General features: G+C 36.2%; 3 protein-coding genes across 3 annotated transcripts; 1 reads left to right on the forward strand and 2 right to left on the reverse strand.

The window, feature by feature from the left end:
• Positions 1-2,160: 2,160 nt before the first annotated feature.
• LOC128216924 (uncharacterized) lies at positions 2,161-4,182 on the reverse strand. Its single transcript, XM_052923637.1, has one exon. The coding sequence runs from the start codon at positions 3,933-3,935 to the stop codon at positions 2,337-2,339; it is 1,599 nt and encodes a 532-aa protein (XP_052779597.1). The 5' UTR covers positions 3,936-4,182; the 3' UTR covers positions 2,161-2,336.
• An 8,894-nt stretch (positions 4,183-13,076) lies between these two features.
• LOC128216341 (uncharacterized) lies at positions 13,077-15,286 on the forward strand. The gene is made up of 6 exons (XM_052922900.1): positions 13,077-13,279; positions 13,509-13,692; positions 13,861-14,136; positions 14,236-14,461; positions 14,593-14,798; positions 15,014-15,286. Exons 1-6 carry the CDS (start codon positions 13,077-13,079, stop codon positions 15,284-15,286), a joined length of 1,368 nt encoding a protein of 455 aa, XP_052778860.1.
• Positions 15,287-21,311: 6,025 nt separating this feature from the next.
• LOC128216342 (uncharacterized) lies at positions 21,312-22,904 on the reverse strand. The gene has a single exon (XM_052922901.1). The coding sequence runs from the start codon at positions 22,902-22,904 to the stop codon at positions 21,312-21,314; it is 1,593 nt and encodes a 530-aa protein (XP_052778861.1).
• Positions 22,905-23,129: the final 225 nt, after the last annotated feature.

Consider the following 23,129-nt stretch of genomic DNA (forward strand, 5'->3'; position numbering starts at 1 on the left):
AACCTGAGCCGCAACGAAAAGGGAGACAAATATGTCACGTCTATCATTCGGCGAGGGCGTGAAAATACGGCCGAGCCTGCGGGATTCCACTTTGTAAAAGCGTTCGTTTTCAAGCCCAACATTTTTACTTATGATGTTTTTATCCATTCGATACTCACCAACTGTTTCTGGGATCCTGGAGAAAGTAAAGTTTCTCTCCCTCACCTTTCACTCGTTGTCAATATTTCTATAATCTAGCTACCATAATCTTTAACCTACCAAAAACCAGGTGGGCATTGTTAACATGAGTATCCAAGCGCACATGCTCGATTTTGTTATTTAGCACCTTTTTCTCCGATAAATTGTTTATTCAAAGGCTGTTCGTCAATAGTCATTGCATTTAACAACTCTGCTTTCCACTGCAGAGTTCAACGACGATCCAAGCAGTGGCGTTACCACACCCATTGTACTTGTGGAACCTGTTGCATGTCTCAGTCGTTTGTTGGGGTTGGAAGGTGTTTAATTACCCGAAGTTGATTCCACGACGAAGAGCCCCATCATAGCATCAAGTGAAACCTATAATTCGATAATACATCGCGAATATCGACAAGAAAACTTATGTTTTAAAAATATCGATGCACGAGTAATTTGCCAAGTCTACACTGCTTCCGATACCCTCGGTCCCGAAGGTTAATGTTCAGTGGTTGTGGTAAAACACCATTGATGTCTCCGTTACTTTTCACCCTTAACACGTCCTTGAAACTACGTACGAAGACTGAGCCTTTAGTGTTCAGCTTGTTTGACCTTACGAGTAATACAACATTATCATTAATTTTTATTTCTATAATTAAGTTTGTGCATACACATGCAAACATTGAACCAGTCGGATTTAGTGTTGATTAGAGCGGTTGAGTGCCAAACTGTTCCTCTTTCTTTGTGGTTTCCTTACGTACGTCATCGTTCACCACTCTCTTTTGTTTTCCATCTTCATCTATGTCAGCTGTTTGGCATGAGATGCAAACTGAACTTTATGGGTTCTGGGTTAGGGATAGTATGTATGCACTGTGCTGTTTGAAGAGTTTTGTGTTGTTCTATGTTTCTTGTTTGTGATTTTCTGTTCTATGTCTTTGGCGTTTGCCCAGCGCCACTAAACCGGGTTTATGTTTAAACGGTTTGCTACTGAGCTTGTTTCTGTAGCTTTTTGCATAAATATTGTTAAAACATTCCACGGCGAAACATTCACCGTCTATATTCGATATATCGTAAAAGACCTAGTATAGATGAAAATCATTTCCAGTAAATAAGTCATGTTTTCTAAAGTCAAAAGCATCGCCTGTATCTTAAAATTACTGTTGTGCAATGCCTTATTGCATGTGTCACCGTTTCATTGATTCAGGTTCATATATAAGACACTTGCATAGGTCCACTTTTTTATCGTCATGATGAATAAGTCAACTTTGGCGGTTTTTTACTGCACCTGTAATAATACTTGTCACATAATCAATTGTATAAACCCGAGACTGTTTAATGAAGTTTCATCATGGGTAATGTCGGGTTAAAGACGAATTTCAAAAGATCAAAATTATTTAAAACAACTTTGTTATTATTCTCTGTCGTCTTCTTTTAACTAAATCAGAAGGCATCAGTAATGTGCGTAACACGCGTATAGGGTCAGCGTACACATTTATTAATGTTTATTATATTTGGTCAACAATGATTTTCTTTATAATATCGAATTTAATCATGTCATATGCTGGTTGATGGTTGGAGTGGTTAAGTGTAAATGAATCCGCGTCTCTCCCAAGACGTGGGTCGATCCCAACTAGGGTGCGAGTGGTCTAGTGATATGGGTGACAGCCTCTCATTGGAGTGTTTGTCGACTCGATCCTCACCAGGGTGAGATTGGTCAAGTAGTATAGGTACCGGACTCTGACTATAGAGGTTATGGGTTTGATCCCCACTAGGAAGAGAATGGTCTAGTGGTATAGGTTCTCGCCTCTGACCAAAGAGGTTATGAGTTCGATCCCCTCTAGGAGCACTTCTGCATAGCCTCTCAAAATGGACACACGAAAAGGTTTCTACCAAGAATAGTGACTCGAACTAAATTATATAGGCTACCAGCTTTCATCACAATGCAGCTTAAATAAATTATAAAACTAAGCATGATATAGCAAAACAAAATTATCCTTTCACCGAGTTATTTAATAAGTACAAAAGTCAACCAAACAAATCCCTTAGATATAATGTCAAGTGTACTTTATACAATGATATATTATATGCAATGTTATATTCAATGTAAGTTACAATATAATGCTTTTATAGCTTTATTTAATGTATTCATTTAATGATTTCAAAGTTTAGACTTGGAACACACGGAGTTCATTCGACTCACCTCCGACATACAACCTCTTTGTAGAATTATCAAGAGCAACTGCGTGAGGTTTAAAGTTTAGAGATTGAGGTAAAACACTCTGTATATCTCCATTCCTATTCACCCTAGACACGTTCTTGCTGGAGCGACAAACGAGGATAGAACCATCATTGTCCATGCACAGACCCTGAGGAGAATTCAGCTGGTCTGACTTTACAAATAGCTTTACTTGGCCGTCAATTGTTATTTCTGCAATTGATGATTTTTCGTTGCATGAAACATACATTGAGCCCGTATCAGGATCTTGTGTTGACCAGCGTGGATTGGAAACAAACTGTTCTCCTTGCTCTGTGATCTCCTTACTTAAGTCGTTGTTGATAACTCTGACTTGTTTGCCATCTCCATCTACTTCTATAGTCTTGGCAGGAGACGTACACTGAACTTTCAGGGTTTTGTTCAAGCATTCTACGGCATAACATTGGCCGTCTACGTCTATCTCACGGAATGTGGTAAGGTCTGTTGCCGGTGAATTTAGATGGAGGATTTTAGATTGACTAAGTGTTACGTAGATCTCACCTTTTTCTGTTACCGACATTTGCCAGGGCTGGTACTGCAGTTTAACGTAGGAAACAAGATTTGTTGAATCAGAATTAAATATCTTCAGACTTGAATTGTTGTAGTCTGTGACTAGGATGAGGTTTTCCTTTAACAGTGCAATGTCTGCAATAAAACATGTTTGTTCGTCACGTTCATGTTTGACAGTGAAAGTCTTAACGAGAAATGGTGCCTTGATTAGACGAAGCAGTGATGTTGTATCTGGTACAAAGCCATATCTGACAATACTGTCGTCTTTGCAAAGCTTTTGAACATTATCTTCGATCGCATTTACATATTGTGTTGTCCCCAACACCAGCACGGCGAGTTCCTTGCTCTGTTTGTTGTTTGTATAGGTGTCGATATAATCAAACCATGCAACCAACTGGCGAAGAATACATTCGTACGAAGCGACAATAGCCTTTAACTTATTTATATCCGCCATCTTAATTTTGTCAACTTGAGCTTTGAACGTTTCCATCGAGTTATGATAATACAAATCAACGTCTTCAAGATTCTTTCTAACTTCCTTGATTTTCGTTGTGTATACGGATTGTATGATCTTAAGCTTCTCGAAAGCCGTCTTAAATTCTTTGCTTTCTATTAACTCTTGAGAATGATCGCTAATAGACTTTACATCAGTACAAACCTTGTGCCCCAAAATCACACACTGGTCACAACAGAGCTGCTGGTGTGATTTACAGAAATAAGTTATTTTCTTGTCAGTATGGAAATGACAATTGGTTTCAGCAGGATTCGGAGTTTGTTTATTTTGCTTTGTTTCTGGTATGTCTTTCCCTCTTTTAACGTGATGTGTCTTCGACATGCTTAGTTTCCGGTGTGTATCCAGACAAAACTGACACAGATATTCATTGCACTCCATGCAAAATCCCTCAACCCTTCGTCTCTGTCCATCGGATGAACATGGCTCACACTGAAAATATCCGCTAGTGTTTGACAAACTATCATCAGTTTCATCTGCCGTCGCCATTTCGTTTTTCCAGTCAGCACTAATCGACTATGCTGCCTTGCACTGTTTTTAGCGTTAATTTTACAAACTTTATTTCTAAAAACCATTGTAAATTCCAATGAATTGTAAAAATTTCCTGTCGAAATTTGTCAACTCCTCATACATAAAGTAAACGATCACCTGAGAAAATAATAACTAATATCAACTACAAGCAGTATACATGTATTGCCATATCTTGTTACGCGTTATGGGGATAAACATCAATGAGTAACACAGTTTGCACAATGAAGGTTTTAAAAAGATATCACATTGTAACCAACTGTTTACCCAAGATAAATTTCATTTTCAGAAAATGGATTTAAGTTTTTGGAAAAATTTAAATGAGGATATTTATAGAAGTAAACATTCAGTGACACGCAGACTTATTTTATATTCTATACAAATAATAGCATAAAGTAAACATGAATCCATAATATGTTTTGTTGCACGTGTGTGGTGGTGTTTTGTTACCTTGTGTGTCTCTCGTTTAGTGTTTGAAAGGACCATGTGTTTCTAGACGGGTCTTTAAAATATGGACTTCTGTGTTTATCCGTCTTCTTTTATATTATTGAACTACTATTTTTACAAAATCTGATCGAGTTTTATAAAGATTGAAGGGGATGGGCATGACAGCACGGTCTGTAATCATTATAACAGTAATACACTGAAACCTCAAGAAATGACCCTGGGCCTTATAGATATTCACAAATCAACACTAACATACAACACATACGTCAGCATGATTAACTTTATGAACAACGGTCGATATACATGAACAACGGTCTATATACATGTACAACGGTCGATTTACATGTACAACGGTCGATATACATGTACAACGGTCGATATACATGTACAACGGTCGATAAACATGTACAACGGTCGATAAACATGTACAACGGTCGATACACATGAACAACACTCGATGTACATAAACAACGTTCGATATGCATAAACAACAGTCGATATACATGTACAACGGTCGATACACATGAACAACAGTCGATATACATCAACAATGGTCGATGTAAATGAACAACGGTCAATATAAATGAACAACGGTCAAAATACATATACAATGGTCGATATATAAGAACAACGGTCGATACACAGGAACAACGGTCGATATACATGGTCAATATACATGAACCACGGTCGATATACATGTACAACGGTCGATACAAAATGAACAACGGTCGATGTACATGAACAAAGGTCGATGTACAAGAACCGCAGTCGATAAACATGAACAATGGTCGATGTACATGATCAACGGTCGATATATAAGAACAACGGTCGATATACATATACAACGGTCGATATATAGGGGATACTATGATAAAACGCTTTTCTGATGACCTGTATCACGAGTTTGGTGTGTAAACACGTATCGGTCGAGATCGCGGTTAAATTTACCGCCATCTGTCAAATGTGGTTACTACAGCGAAACGAAGTCAGAAGTTACAGAATTCACTTTATTGAGAAAAATAAGAACAAAATATGTATGTTTTAGCAAAATTAACAAGTTGCTAATACGAAAAGAAGTATTAAATGTCACAGCACAAAAAAAAACACAAAAAAAAAACGAAAAAAAACACGATACTTATTTAACGAGTATACACTAATCGTCATTTCCTTTAACGCGGCCATTTTTAACAAAGTAAATTTTAGTGGGATTTTTTGACGATCATGATACATATGCAGAATTGAGGGAAGTTCGTCAGTCAATCGCTATTTCTACCTATGACGCGAATTCGCCTTCTTCTTTGTATTGACGAGCTGCTGATATTGATGATAATAAACATGGAAGCATAGCATAGCATAGCATAGCATAGCATAGCATAGCATAGCATAGCATAGCATAGCATAGCATAGCATAGCCTAGCCTAGCATAGCATAGCATAGCATAGCATAGCATAGCATAGCATAGGTGGGGTAGGTGGCGTGGGGTGGGGTGTGGTGGGGTGGGGTTGGGTGGGGTGGGGTGGGGTGGGTAGATTTGGGGTAGGGTAGGGTAGTGTTGGGTTGGGTAGGGTAGGGTAGGGTAGGGTAGGGTAGGGTAGGGTAGGGTAGGGTAGGATTGGGTAGGGTAGGGTAGGGTAGGGTAGGGTAGGGTAGGATTGGGTAGGGTAGGGTAGGGTAGGGTGGGGCAGGGCAGGGCAGGGCAGGGCAGGGCAGGGCAGAGCAGAGCAGAGTAAAGCATAGCATAGGTATAGTATAGTATAGTATAGTATAGTATAGTATAGTATAGTATAGTATAGTATAGTATAGTATAGTATAGTATAGTATAGTATAGTATAGTATAGTATATAATTATGTTGTACACACATAAACTTATTGCAAACACGCTGGATTTAATCATTGGTCGAAAAAATCCAAACTACCATTGCTTTATCTGTAATGTATCGTCGGTATTTCATTTGAGATATTAGTTATCAGTAAGTAAAACCCTTTTACATGATACCATAATAAGAATTGGTCACCAGGAATAAACCTTTAACAGCTTATTGATTTTTTACATCGGATACCTTCAATTGTACATACATTAACATGCATTTACATACAGCTTTTATGGTGATGGATAAAAACAGACTCAAGTGAATCACCTTGATCTTGAATGTTTTACATGTTAACCGTTAACGATCCAACTATGTTATATCAACTGCTAGAATGCTCTAGTACGGTAATGTACATCGCAATGTTTATGGGCGACAGTGCATTAGTCAAATGTCAACCTGTTCATCGAGTTGAATTAAAACTCTCTATTGCGTGGTTTGCTTACTTTAAATTGTTAAAAAAACGAAAAACGAAAAGACGGTTTATACACGGACCGTATAAACCATCCCTTGCAATCAATTTTCTGTAACTTGAGATATGATATTTTACTTCCGTGTTGAATATTTCATTCAGCCAGCACAAATACTATGCTGTTGATACACTGTATAACCCATTGTAAAGCAATTTTCAGCAAATGTATTTCATATTTTCTGAAAACTCATTGACCGACACCATAATCAACGTTTAACCTTCGTTTTTCATTCATAGTATGATTTAAAAAAATCATGTATGATACATCGAAACGACTGCATTAAGTAAGGTCAATATACAAAGTATAGATGAATAAACAATTTTCAGTCGTAAGAATAATATTTTCCTTTTATCTTTTTGATGCCCCGAGAACTGTGAAGGCGTAGACATTTCAACAGTATTTTACAGTGATGATAAAGCACTAAATTTGCAAACAATATTCAGATTACTACATGAGTATAAACAATTCACATGTACTAAATATATTATCAAAATCGCTTATACAGTATACATTTACTACTCAGATTATCATTAACGTTCACACAGTATACATGCACTTATCAGATAATCATAAGAGTAAGGCAATATACATGCACTACTCAGAATATCATAATCGTGTATACAAATCACTTATGCACTGAGGAAAATATCTTAATCATTTATAAAATATACATGCGTGACTCCGATAATCATAAACAATTGCAAAAGGCAATTCAATCAAAAAACATTTATCAAGTGTTTAGGATGATAACAAGCTCAATGAATTAAGGTATTGATATTTACAGATGCCTTAAAGGGGCTGGCTCAAGTGTTTGCAGCCAAAAATAATTTTCCTGGTAATGCATCTGAAAACACTAATACTATAATCAGTTTACTCTTTGATACCGAAATTGCAAAAAAGGTAAAATTTAAGTATGAAAGGAAAATCTGGCTTTATTTGGGAGCTCTATTTGCGCTTATATAACATTTGTTGAAGGGTTCCAGCTGTCAGTACTTTAGTTTTACCGCTCCTGATGATTTGACACACCTAATTTCTTATTAAAAACAAATGTTAAAAGTGTATTTCACAAACCATAAATGAGTCCCTTCAAACATTAACTAAGGTTAGACAATTCCGGCGGTTTAAGGCTTTAAGACAATTGGTAGAAGGAATTTAGAAATGTTTCTGCGTACGGGGGCACATTTTGTTGGATTAAAACAAAGCAATTTCATGTGTGGTTAATGCTTAATACTAACCATATAACATAAGTTTCTGAGTGACCCTCATAGTGAAGTTTAGACAAATTATTAATTGAAATAGTTTTAATATGTCAAATTGATATCACAACAGCCTGATTGGTGTTGTTAGTGTACACAATAGAAAGACTCCATTCTTTACAAGTATATATTTCATTCTAAAAAAAGTCTGGACGTCCTGTGTCAGATTTAATATCTGCGTTATGAAGCTGATAAGTTACTTCGGACGTCTATTTTTTATAAATCTTTCAACAAGGTATACTTATTTTAACAGAGAAAATAAAGATAGCAACTGTTCATTAAAAGATATTCTGGGTACATGTCTATTTGAACTTTTTTATCCCCCAGCTTCGCTCCAGAAACACAAAGCAATGCACCTCAAGGCAGACTACTCTTGTGACCTGTGAGGGGGTGCATTTGCGTAGTCTGACAGTCTTCAGTTAATTGTTCACACAATCGTAGTCCAACCTCTACTGTGCGATATTTGTAACCTTGTTTCCGAGGACCAATCAGAATGGGCGGAACATCGACAATTGCACAAACATGACACTGGGCACTGGGAGGGACCCCGGTCCTGGTTGAGGGTAGGGATACAGTGTACCTCACCTCAGGAGAGGGACTGCTCGCCTCTTGGTGAGAGTGGTACACAGTTTGTTCTTGTGCTTTGTGTGGGCCCAGAAACTGCAAAAATCTCTAACACTAATCAGACACTTCATTTCGAAACCCGTCCATTAACCGCGGGTACCGGTATATTCATTTTACGCCACAGAATAAACACGACATTTAATAATAACCAAGTCAGAGTAAACATTTTATAAATTTTCTTCAGCAGACATCGGGCGACAAAGCTGACATAAAACATTGCAAAAGTACTAAACATGAGATGGTACTGACACCACGCTGATAGCGATAAGGGTACGCCTACAATGTCACGTGACCTCTTAGTAAGGGCCCTCCGACAAATACCCAGAAGCATTCGATAATAATACTTAAGTTGTACTTGATAATCAGATAAAAATGCATAGAGCATGGTAAAACATAGCAGTAAAAGCAAGTATAACATTAAATTAGTTCATTATTATTAATTGTATGCAATGTATGATGCAAGTAGAAATAATGTCTAAACTTTGAAATAATTAATTTCTAAATTACATTGGAATTTTATGACAGTAGAATAACAGTCTCTATTTTAAAGCTGCACTCTCACAGATTGAACTTTTTTTGTCCTGGAACGAGCCAATTTTTATGAAAATCCATGGAAACCAGCTATAAAAGACTGCCTACAAAAAATTAGATCGCAGATTTTTATATTTAAAATGGATGTTTTAACATTTTATGGCATAAAACATTAATTTTTGAACGCAAATATGAAAATCTGCAATCTGATCTTTTGTCAACCATCTTTTATCATTAGTTTGCAAATATTCACGCAAAAATCCATGGAAACCAGCTATAAAAGACTGCCTACAAAAATTAGATCGCAGATTTTTATATTTAAAATGGATGTTTTAACATTTTATGGCATAAAACATTAATTTTTGAACGCAAATATGAAAATCTGCAATCTGATCTTTTGTCAACAATCTTTTATCATTAGTTTGCAAATATTCACGCAAATATCCATGGAAACCAGCTATAAAAGACTGCCTACAAAAAAATAGATCGCAGATTTTTATATTTAAAATGGATGTTTTAACATTTTATGGCATAAAACATTAATTTTTGAACGCAAATATGAAAATCTGCAATCTGATCTTTTGTCAACAATCTTTTATCATTAGTTTGCAAATATTCACGCAAATATCCATGGAAACCAGCTATAAAAGACTGCCTACAAAAAATTAGATCGCAGATTTTTATATTTAAAATGGATGTTTTAACATTTTATGGCATAAAACATTAATTTTTGAACGCAAATATGAAAATCTGCAATCTGATCTTTTGTCAACAATCTTTTATCATTAGTTTGCAAATATTCACGCAAAAATCCATGGAAACCAGCTGTAAAAGACTGCCTACAAAAAATTAGATCGCAGATTTTTATATTTAAAATGGATGTTTTAACATTTTATGGCATAAAACATTAATTTTTGAACGCAAATATGAAAATCTGCAATCTGATCTTTTGTCAACAATCTTTTATCATTAGTTTGCAAATATTCACGCAAATATATTGTAAAAACGGTATATCTGTGAGTGTGCATCTTTCATGCTGAAATCTAGGGAAACAAAACGTATAAATTTCCTTTCAACAAGATCCATTGTCAAAACTCAATGGAATTCGACGTTTTTCTTCCTTTCTTTATGAATAACTATTATAAATATAACAACCTTAATGCTTCTCTCAATGAATAAATATCCGTATTTAATTTAATGCAAAACTGTTATATCAAGCAACATAGAGGTAAGAAATGCCCATGGGTTATTATAAAAACTCAGGTTTTAACTTTGATTTGCGTCATTTACAAAGATGATTTAGTTTTATCTATACGTATATACTTTTGTGACCTTTAGTTCAAAGCAAACGCATCTGATTTAAAACTTAACGCACAAGCAGGATATAAGTTTCAAAAAATTAATCGCAAGATATCGTCAATATTTTACATTTATACTCATAATGATATTCCTTAATTTAAGATTAACGGAAAATATACGTATATTAAGTACGGTTACATAAATACATCTAGAGAGTTTAAATAGTCTTCTTAAATGTCCCTTGGCATAATTTGAGCAGCATTAAGGGAAAATGTCAGTTTTTCGGATTTCCTTAACTGTCTTTACTATCTCTCAGATATGAGAAACATAATTTGTGTTAAATATATAGAAAACAGCGTAATTACACTAGTGTTGATTTATGAAAATTGTCGGAGGTCACGGCGGATAGCAACGGCAACTGATAAGCCTCGCCTTATCTGGACGCTGATTCGTCAGTCGGGTATCGACCAGCTAGTTTAACTGACAGGGCGCGGATTGAGTACCTGGTACTAAAATTGTACGCGGGTACCTATCAAAACGCAAAACCATAAAATATATTAATTTGTATAAATATGGAGATGAGTCAGTACGCAAGTAAAAATGGAAGTACGCACTAGCTTAGTTTTTTTTGTGACATGACTTGGGCAATTCAAACAAAATATATTAATAACATATCTTTTAAAGGTAGCCACCGACCCGATGGGTCAATAAGTCGCATAGGTCGTATATACAACATAATCATAACTAATGTCTCATTATACATATATGTATATATGTGTGTTTCGCCTATGTGACATTCATTAAGGTATCCGATATATAGTGTACGGTGACATGAGTGCAGACACGCTTTGGGAGGGTTGTACACGGTTTCTCCATGTGCTTTGTGTGGACCCAGAAACTGCACAAACACTAACACTGATCAGACACTTATTTAAAAATGAGATTTTTTAGTTACAAACTTGTTCACATATTTGATCAATACAGTTCGACCCTGTATTTCGGAAACTTCACGGAAAAATAACACAGACCCTTATATGAAATATATATTGGTAAGTGTTGGTTACTTAGGCGAAGGTAAATATCTCGACATATCTCGACAACACACATTTGACTCAAATAAAATGTATAATAGGTCTTAGTTTGTGAATTGAACAAAGATATTTCACAGATCTCGATAACAGAATGAACACCAATCAATTACTTCTGTCACTTTACTAGAATTTCTCAAAACATATTTAAACACAACGGGTTTACACCTTTTATGCAAATAAGCTGACAAATCTTATTAAAACTCAATTTCACAGATCGGAATGAATATAGTTTTGATTATTTTGGTAAAAGGTGCAATACTGCCAATAGTAGAATAGGCTTAATTTAATCGTGTAAATTGTAACTGGGGGAATGATGTTTGTTGGTCCAATCTTAAAGATCAGCAGCTTTGGCGAAATCAAGATTGTTAGAGAAAAGGGACCAAGAAATGTGACCGTCTTAGTATAGGGTATAGTTGGTGCAATGTGAAGACCCCTTACACAGACCATATGTATCCACCATAAAGGTTGCTGGTGTAGTCGGCGTTGTGTTGTCAGAAACTCATTTATTTAACTTTGCCTCTAATACGTGTTGAGTTATATCTCTAGACTATTTTCGGCAGCCACGGCACTTCTCTTTAACTACATACATACCATGTGAAAATAAACTGACCAACTCCCTTTTTTTATGAATATGCTTGTGACAGGGGAGACAACACGTTTGCATTAAAATCGTATGTTACAATTCGATAGTCTTCATCATCCACTTAATATTATAAGTTGTATTAATAGGCGGGTGGTCTATATCTTGTTTTAAAATGTGTAGGTTAAAGGGTTCAAGTTCAATTCGAGTTTTCGCCTGCTTCATCGACGATTACCCTCGACTAGCGTTGGTGTTTGCTATGCGACTCTCCCTTCTGTTTATTCCCACGAAGGTACTGGTTAGCGACCTATTATTCGCCCGTACCACTTTTTCGCCCACCCAGTAAAAACCATTAAAAACAGATATTTTGAACAAACCAGTCCGGCGTTTCATTGCAGCACCTTTTTTGACAGATATCAGCTGTTTTCTGCGTTCCAATGTAAGTAGTTTGTGGAATTCTACCCAAATAAACATTGTTATACTTCTGACCTTTTAAATAGCACGCGGGGGATGACGTCATCAGGCGCGCGCTCATTTGCATGAGGCCCTGTTAGGATTTTAAACCTTTCCTTACATATTGCGCTATCAGACGACATTATTGAATTGTCAATATGAAGCTAAAAAACGGTGATAAATTAATCAAATACCATAAGTTACTGTATTTTAAGTTCAATTTGCAAGAAAATGGTGAAACCTAAAAACGGGACAATAAAGAAGACGGTAAAAACGGGGAAGTTATCGCCGATTTTTTCGTCCAAGGGAGACAACTCAAATTGAATTTATTATTATATTTTGTACGTACATGAATTGTCCCTCTTTGTATGTGTTCTAATGGGCTTTAAACTAATTTGTGCGGAAGCCAAGATGAATAATCGCTTACTTGCGGAGTGGTTGAATTTCTAAATGTAAGTTTGATTTAAACATTTTTTTAGAATGCCTTACAAAAACTACAGTCACGAAGCACTTGCTCAGGCTATTTCGGCCGTGCGTCGAAATGTATTAAGTCAAAGGGCGGCAGCCGCACAGTACGGTGTTCCAAGATCTACACTAAGGGATGGCGTTGGTCAGAAGAAGAAAGGAACGCAGACCGGTCAAAGTAGAATGCTGACTGATGTCGAAGAGCGGGCTTTGGTCACGTATATTATCTAAATGGCTAACCAGTGCCTACCGCATACACGAGACATTACTAGGTGTTACATACGGGACATCATTGTTGATTCAGGTACATAACAGTGGACGACAAAATTAATTATGCTGTTATACATATTTAAGTCATGCTTCTGCTAGTGTTTGCAATAAATGTGAATTTTAAACCCCCGTCTCGACGTATTATAAATATAAATTATGAGGGTACATATAAACTAGATTGTTTCAGATATTCAACTGCGACGAGGCGGGCTGGACTGGTCTAGAAACTTCCCGACAGAAAGTCATAGGTCCAACTGCTGCGCATACCTACAGACAACAAACAATGGTGAATCAGCATATCACCGCGCATCTATGTGTGTCTGCAAGTGGTCGCATGTTATCTCCTTTGATTATATTTCCGGTACGAATTTCTTTATTATCTGTGAACGTTGTTACATGTACAGTGTTATGAATCCTCATGCAACACTATATCATGTGTCATTTTGTATCTATAATACGCGACCAAAATGTATATTTATATATTATGACTTATTCACTGGTTTATAATTTATCATGTTATCCTTTAAAGGGGTCACATCCACATCGACACTATCAGGATGGGATTCCTGACTCTTGGTTGTTCGGTGTCAGTGAGTCAGGTTTCATTAACACAGACCTTTTCCATCAATGGTTTATAAAAATATTCTTGGCAAACTGTGGGAGCGTACGACCAGTCCTGTTGATCATGGACAACCATGATGCCCATGTTCATTTGCACACGATCAAGGCCGCCATTGAAAATGATGTGGTGTTGTTAGGACTGCCAGCCCACACGACCCACATACTGCAGCCACTGGATGTAAAGGTATTTTTATCTGCTTCTATATTACCAAGCATATTATCCATTTACCTGGAATAAAGTACCTGGATAGTTGCTCAACTATTGATTCATTTTCTGTTCCAGGTCATTGGTCCATTGAAGGCTCGATTTTCAAAGCTGGCGACGAATATTGGGCACACGGCCAGTACTGTAACTTTGGGCAAGGCCAAATTTCCAATAGTTTTGCACCATGCAATTGACCAAGCCAGCCCTGCTTCAATCAGAGAAGCGTTCAGACTTAGTGGTTTGTGCCCTGTCAATAGAATGGCAATCGACAGGTCTCAATTAGTAGAACCACTTTTCGCCGAAGGTAACTAATGTCTAATACTATTACCAATCGTATATATAGTAAATTTTGGCGTGACTCACATTGAATATAGTTGTCTTTGTTAAAAACATTGTTTCAAAGACAGAGTGGTGTATAAGTCCTTCATTTACCAGGTGTAACTGGGACATCGGCGGAGACGTGTCCAACCTGTGGAGCCTTCAGGGTAAATCCACTAGTAGCGCAGGGGTTTATACCCGAATCGTTAGGCCACATCCTCGTACCCCCTAGAATGCCACCGATGCAGGCGAAACGGCGGAAAAGCAAGGCCGTAAAGTCAGCTCGCATACTGACAGGGGAGGAAATATTGAATGAGCTCCAGGTAAAATTATTTTGTACTTAACATCGCTTTTTGATTAACAAGTGATCTACAATTATGACGGCATGCACTATATATATTGTTCCTGTACTAAATTACAGAAGTGTTTAGAAGAAATATATTAAATGATATAAGAACAATTAGAATATATCATTGTTCTATGTACGCACATAAATAGACAAATTATTAACACTGGTATGAATCGTTCGATATTGAAGGAAAGGGAACTTGAACAGAAACGCCTCCTGGAGGAGAAAGAGAAAAGAAAACAGGACATGGCCGAGAAAAAACTGCTAAAAGAGAAAGAGGCAATGGAGAGAAAAATGAAATCTGAAGAAAGGAAAAGAAACGCCGTGGACAAAAGGAAACGGGAGGAAGAGGCAAAACATATTAGACGAGAAGAGAAAGAAAGAAAGAGGCAGAGACAACAAGACAGAAAAACAAAGAAAACGGACAATGAGGATATTTTAAAAATAATAGCTGAACAGTAAAGGTGTGGTGTGTGCGACCAGAGAGGAACCATTCACGATGAAAGGAATGGTGTATTCTGGTATGGCTGTGATATATGTAACACGTGGTTCCACGACAGGTGTTTGAACTTGAAAGAAATGGTAAGGGTGTCGGAAAGTTTGAGTGATGTATCTGACTGGTTATGCCAGAGATGTGAGGGACACGTTGCTCTTTAAAAATATTACAGATCAATATTTCAAAATTTCATGGGAAGGTAGGGTAGATCATCTTCAAAATAGATAACATACTCCAGGCTATCTTTCCATACAGGCCAAAATACAAACGACTACCTGTCCAATGAGGCCTTTGGAGGAACAGTCGTCACGTTCTTGTGACAGCTCTTGTTTAACTTATACAAAATTTTAAGAACATGCATTTATATATTGCTTAACGCTACTTAAATGTAAATATATGTTCATTTTATTAAGATTGCTAGCAGGGCATGGACGGACAGAACGTTTGGACCCGGGTAACCAGTCGACAATTACCCTCTGGTACCTGTACATAGATTGCATGCCGCATAATCAACACAGCATATAATGGTGACAAAGTCATCTTAAACAAAAACAAATACGCACCAGATTGTACCCGGACAGTTGGTACCCGGGTACCCGTCCATTCTATAAGTGTTAGTATATTATTTCCTTGGCTACATCCAGCAAAAATACTGATCGCATTCTAAAATATTCAAAGATTTTAAAAAGATGTTATAAATTTGTTTGTGACTTTTAAATTATATGACAATTCTATTTGTAAAGCTCGAATATGTGTGCCGTGTACAGTGTTCTGTTTTGAGTGGCATCGGAATAATTGAGTACATACATATGTTAGTACATAAACGATATATGACATCGAATACCTCAAGTTGCTTTTACGGTCATTGATTAAGACCTTCTCAAAAAATCACTTTTAGATTGTCTGTTTTTACACGATCTAACTATGTTGTATGAATTTGTTATGACAATGTGCATTGCAGGGTTTACAGATGAAAGTGTACTCAAGATGTAGGTCTATTTCAAACATTTATTTTACACTCCATGTTACATGTAATTGTACAAATTAATGTTAAAATAATCGTATGATAGATAAACAACACTTTAAACATTATTTACTAAATGTTTAATTGTAACAGGAATGCATTTAACATGTACATGTATTGTTATATTTGATCAACTGTTTTAAGAGCTATTTAGGTATGTACATCAACCTCAAGGCTGTCCGGTAGATAGTTAAGTTCTGAAAAGTATTACCAAGCCCACATATAAAAACAAATATATGATTATATCAAATGTCAAGCCGTTCATCAAATTATATCAAACTTTTGTGAGTTTTGCTTATAAACGATCTGTCAGATTTAGATCACACGGAAACAAAGGCTATTGTATCATGGTAAGCCAAATTTAGATTTGCAACACATACATTTCATCAGAAATTCCAGCGGCAAACAACTGTTTTTTTTGTTGATCAAGAGGAACTGCCAGAGGGGAGAAGTTCAGAAGTTGTGGTAATACGCTCTGGATGTCTCTGTTCCTCTTCACCCTAAACGCATCCTTGCTTTTATAGCTACATACGAGGATAGAACCATTAGTTTCCATGCACAGACCATGAGGATAGTTCAGCTGGTCTAACTAACTTCACCAGTAACTTAACACTGTCATCACTTTTTATTTCTGTTATTGAATGCTTACTATAACATGATACGTGCGTCGACCCAGTGTCTAGATCTTGTGTTGAGCAGCGCGGATAAGTGACAATCTGTTCTCCATTTTCTGTGGTTTCCTTATTTAAGTCGTTGTTGATCAATCTGACTTGTTTTCCATCTTCATCAACTTCTATATTTTTGGCAGGAATCGTACACTGAACTTTCAGGGTTTCGTTGAAACATTTTACGGCGGAACATACCGAGGTCTGTGGTAGGAGACTTTAGGTGGAGTATTTTAGGATGACCATTAAGAGTCGCGTAAACCTGACCTTTCTCTTTAACAGACATCTGTCAGGGGTTGCGCTGCAGTTTAACGAAGGTAACAAGAGTATCAAAATCAGAATCAATTAATTTTAGACTTGAATTCTTACAGGCGCTTACTAAGATGGAGTTAGGAGACAGACACTAACCGTTCAAGATTAGTTTTTAAGCATATACCGGTGTAACCATTGCCGCCAATGTCTATTTCCCTGAACGTAGTGAGGTCAGTTGCTGGCGCCGTCAGATTGAGTATTTCAGGTTGGCCATAACAAGCACGTATGTTACAGCTGAGTATGTAACTGACATATGCTATGAACGGGAGCCAAATTGCACGTTAGAATAAGTCTAAGCGTTTAAATATTGAATGTCCTCAGGTTGAATTGGTGACATATGTTGGTAAGATAATTATCTATTTTACTAAACAATATCTGCGATTTGACCTTGATATAATGTAAGCGACGATGTATTTCTGTTTCATTCATGATTGATATCAATGTTCTGAATATGACACGGAGCCTTGAGCAGTCGGTGATGTTTTATATGATTTAAAGCCATATATGAATTTCAACCTTCAAACATTTATTGCATGAAGGCCTCCAGCCCATATAAATATAATATGCATACAATCAATTATAAACAACGAGAGTGTTGACACATAAGGCAAATATGAGATATATCAGACAAAATGACCAAATTTGCATTGAAGTAGTACCACGATATACATCAATACATGTTAGTTGCTATTCACAAAGGTTTGTCTTACTTTATCAGCATAAAACAAGTACATGGACAATTTCTTAATAATTGTTTCATTTTCAAATGCAATCAGCAAAATGAACTCTTATGAAGACTAGGACAAGTGTAATATTTCGGAGGTATATAAACTTCTCGTATGTCCTTATACAATGGGCATTTGATTACAGAATGGTATTCATCCTCTACAAGATTTTTACAAAATAAACAAAATCTTAAATCTCTAGCAATTCCAGAATGTCTGCTTTTTTCAATATCCAGGTGGTGCGAAGAGCATCTAAAATTAGCCATACATCTTCGAAACTTGTTCACAGTAATACAGTTCACATATTTATTTACACTTATGTTTTCTGCACACTTATGATTCCATGTTTGAAGATGCTGATCCCTTATTCTAGTAACATACTCATTAAGAAAAACACATTCGTTTTCAACATACTGGTCTTCCCAAATATAACCAATTATACAAATTCATGCATAAAATAGTAACCCAGTTTTCATAACCTAAACTGTCATACAATTTCAACATATTATAACACAACTTAACTTATCTATCATGAGGAAATTTTAAACCAATATTTTAGAAATCGTTTAGAAGCATAAATATGTAAAAGAAAGCGCCCTAGATCACCCAAAACCGCATCATTGCATGCTTTAAATGATATATTCAAAAACCTTTTACAAGCATACACGTGAACATTTTCAATAACATTCATTGGAGTCATGCCCCAAAGTTCAGCACCATATAGCATAATCGGTGATATTTTTGTATCAAACATTTTAAAAAACACACTAGAGTTAACAAAAGATAAAGAATCAATGCCTTTAAACTTAATTATGACAATACTGTTGTCGTAACATAAACTTTAAACATAGTCTTTGGGCGCATCTGCTTCCCTTTTTTTCCAATATAATGACGGTGAAGTCTTTGTTTTTTGTTAGTTCATATATGGATGTCCTCAAACCAAGCAGCCGTCTGGCAAAGTACGCATTTATATAAAGCAAAGATATCCTTAAATATTTCTATATCTGCTATCTTGATTTCATCTAGTGTAGCTTTAAATGTATCCATTGCGTTTTCGAAATACAATTCGATGTCCTCAAGATTTATTTTTTTCTTTTTCATAGTCCCGGTGTAGGCGGATTGTACACTCTTAAGCGTCTCAAAACATGTTTAAAGACCTTTTTGTCCACAAACTCTTTCGGGTTTTATATAAATGTAATGCCCCAGAACCACACACTTGTCACAACATAATTGCTCATAATGTGTTATTTTGCTGTAAGTATGGAAAAGACAGTTGATTTCTACGGGATGTTGAACTACTTTTCTGGTATTTCTTTTCCTTGTTTAATATGATGAAATTAAAACACGTAGTTGCCTGTGTATATCAAGACAAGGCTGAAACATACTCTCATAAAACTCATGACAAAAACATTCAACAATCCGTCTCTGTCAATTATTAAAGCATTGCTCATAATACAAATTGCTGTCTTTGAGTGACAAAATGTCATCTGAGCCACCCCCGTCACCATGCTGTTCCTTTACACAATCTAAACTTTATATTAGCCAGCTAAATCGTTTGAAAGGCAATCTCACACTTTTATTGCAAGTTTAATTGAAGATTAAAGTATTAAATTCAAGTTATTTGTTAATAAAAACACTTTAAAATGCACACGCATAAAGTCAAACATATTTTTGGAAAATGATACTCAATATCAATTAGCAATCTCGTAACAGGCAAACAATTGATATGGTTTAAATTGATTCGATGGAAAAGCTTTTAATGGATTAAATATTTTTTAAAACTCGTATCGAGTTTATTTAGAGATACGATATGATACTTTATTGCAGTAGCTTATCATCGTGCCAGTGATATAAGCGTTTATATATGAGACACTAATATAGCTTTTCCGCCGTGGTTATTAATTCAACTTCGGCTGCAATGCCCTTCGCACAGTTTCATTTTACGCCAAAACTACTTGTGTTATCAGAACCAAGCGTGTCTATCGATGAATGTGTTTGTTTTCAAAACAATGTATGAGGAGAGATTCAATAATTGTGCAAGGGGAAGAAACCCAATGAGTCACAACAGAAATTGTGTTTTAAACGCATTTTGTTAAACGTCTCGAACAAATATTTATGAGCTCAATGAGGACGAAACAAAGGGTTTGTGACACATGTTTAAACTAACAATGGTTTTGTGAAACCCCGAAAGTAAATAAATTACTCTTGAAACAAAGGCACGTTATTATTTTAGACTACAAATTAAACACGCATGTCAGCCTAGTTTTTTGATATTCAATACTTTACCAGTGACTTCAAACTTAGATTTTAAACAAAACCAATATTATGATATGCAAGTTACTCGAGATTGATTTACTCCAATGTCTCAACGTTTCAGACAGTGTTCAAAGCTTAAAAATTGGAGATGAATTTGGATTAGGAAAAAACACATTCTTTTCCGTTACTTCAACCAACCCGTCTTCAAATGTGTTCCGAATGTCCGCTTATATGATATCAAGGTCCAGTTTGATTATGAGTTATATCAGGTCAAAATAATGCATGTTTATAAACTTGGCCAAACTTTACTTTTGAATGGATTTTGAATATTGGTAATTTGGAGATAAAAAAGAATATGGCTAAATTTAGAGTAATATTATCTACAACTTTATTTATCATTCAGTGTCATCTTGTCTTCTTAATCAGAACGCATCAGCTGTGGGCGTAACACTTTTATATGGTCAACCTATACAATTAGCTAATGTAAATAAAACTTTGTAAAAATGATCGTCTTCATGAGCTCAGTGTAAATAACGACTTCAGTTAAATAGCGTTCATCACCTATATGTCGTATGCTGCTTTTCACAACAAGATTGAGTTGACAAAACGTTAATGAATCCATTTAGGAGTTTATTAACTATGTACAAAAGTCATTATAAGCACATACATCACTAAATTGTTCCAAGCGTTATGTTTGTGAATCTGCTGCGTAGTAAGTTCCTGAAAAGAAACACAAGACACACCTTATTACCTTAAGTTTACATTTAATTATACTGGTGCATTTTGTCTGAAGTATTCTCAATATCCATCCCAAATAAGACAAGTTGCTGTGTTTATATGTTTGTGTCCTCTCTTTCATAATCGTTTGTGCCGCTAAAAAGGTTTTATTTTTTTAATTTCCACTTCTGCGCTTGTCCCTGTAATTTTCATTGTAATATTCTTGGGTTTGCTTTGAAATGATAGAGTGGGCTTGTTAGCACATAGAGACAAACTGTTTTACCATAGTAACCTAAATTTGAAACACACTTATTTTATCAGAATTCCCAGCGACATACAAAAGCCTTTTCTGTTTATCAAGCGCAACCGCGCGGGTGGTAAATTCAAGAGGATTCGGGAAAACACTCTGGATGTCTCCGTTCTTCATCACCCTAAAGACGGCATTGCTTTTAAAGCTGCAAACAATGATCGAGCCATCAGTATCCATGCACATACCATACGGACCATTGAGTTTGTCTGACTTCATAAATAGTTTGACCGTATCGTCTTGTCTGATTTCTGTAATCGAATTTTTCTGGTTACATGACACATACATCGAACCCGTTACAGGATCTTTTGTTGACCAACATGGATTAGAAACAAATTGTTCTCCATATTTTGTGGTAAATTTGCTTAAATCGTTATTAATAACCCTGACAAGTTTTCCATCTCCATCTACTTCAATAAGCTTGGCAGGGGACAAACATGGTATCTTCAGGGTCTTGTTGAAACATTCTACGGCGTAGCATTTGCCGTCTATGCTAAGTTCGCGGAACGTGGCAAGGTCTGTTCCGGGTGAAGTCAGGTGAAGTACTTTAAATTGGCCTTCAAGTGCAACGTAAGCTTCACCTTGCTCTGTAACTGTTATTTGCCATGGTTGGTACCGCAGTTTCACGTAGGAAACAAGAGTATCCGATTCAGAATTAAATATCTTCATACTTGAATTTATTTTGTCTGTTATTAATAAAAAGTTTTCTCTTAAAATTGCAATGTCTGCGATTTGACAGGTGTTTTCGTCACGTTCATCCTTGATGTTAAAAGACCTTATAAGGAATGGAGCATTGACTAGACGGAGCAGCGATGCTTTGTCTGGTGTAAAGCCATATCTGACAATACTATCGTCGGTACATAGCTTTAGAACATTGCCCTCGATCGTGCGTAATTCGGCTTCTGTTTTCAACATCTCTACGAAGAGTGCCTTGCTCTCTTTGGTTTTTGTAAATCTTTCGATTTCTTGATTGTAAACAGTCAGATGAGACAGAACACTTTCATAAGTAGATACAATAGCCTTTAATTTATTTTGGTCAGCTATCTTGAGTTTGTCAACTTCAGCTTTGAATGTATCCATAGCTTTGTGATAAAATGAATCAAGTTCATCAAGATTCCTTTTGGCTTCCTCCGTTTTCGCAGTATATACGGATTGCAAGAGCTTAATTTTCTCTTTAACTGTTACTGTTTTAAAATGACAATCCACAAAATCTTCAGAATAATCGCCGATGGAAATCACGTCTGTACAGCATTTATGCGCCAGAATCACACATTGATCACAACATAACTGTTGGTGTGATTTACAGAAAGAGCTTATTTTCTGGTGAATGTGAAGATGACATCCTTGCTCTACTTGATTTGATGAATTTGTTTTCGGTATGTCTGCTCCTCTTTTAATATGGTGGGTTTTCGACACGCGCAGTATCCTGTGCGCATCCAAACATGACTGACACAGATATTCAGTGCACTCAACGCAAAAACCTTCAACATTTCGTGTCCGCCCATCACTGAAGCATGGCTCACAATGTAAGTCACCACCAGGGCTTAACGCACTATCTGAGCTACCCACCGTCGCCATTTTCTTCGTTCACAAAGGCTTAAAATAAGACGATGGCCTGTTCCATCATGTGAACGTCATTTCCACTATTGCATTGCTAGTCCCATTACATTAGATTAAAGTTATTACGAACAAGTCCTCTGTTTAAATATAATGAAATGCTCGTTAATACAATAAAACACCTGCTTTTGCGAATTGATAATTAAATGATCTGGTATTTCCGTATCAGGTAGAACAGTTTTGGTG

Source organism: Mya arenaria, chromosome 14, assembly GCF_026914265.1.
Source record: "Mya arenaria isolate MELC-2E11 chromosome 14, ASM2691426v1".
Lineage (NCBI taxonomy): Eukaryota > Metazoa > Mollusca > Bivalvia > Myida > Myidae > Mya > Mya arenaria.

Excerpts from the sequence above, each read along its gene's own strand:
- LOC128216924 (XM_052923637.1), bottom strand. The coding sequence starts at position 3,935 with ATGGCGACGGCAGATGAAACTGATGATAGTTTGTCAAACACTAGCGGA.
- LOC128216342 (XM_052922901.1), bottom strand. The coding sequence starts at position 22,904 with ATGGCGACGGTGGGTAGCTCAGATAGTGCGTTAAGCCCTGGTGGTGAC.
- LOC128216341 (XM_052922900.1), top strand. The coding sequence starts at position 13,077 with ATGCCTTACAAAAACTACAGTCACGAAGCACTTGCTCAGGCTATTTCG. Across the intron at positions 14,137-14,235 it reads TGCAGCCACTGGATGTAAAG|GTCATTGGTCCATTGAAGGC; the intron begins GTATTTTTATCT and ends TTTCTGTTCCAG. Across the intron at positions 14,799-15,013 it reads AAATATTGAATGAGCTCCAG|GAAAGGGAACTTGAACAGAA; the intron begins GTAAAATTATTT and ends TCGATATTGAAG.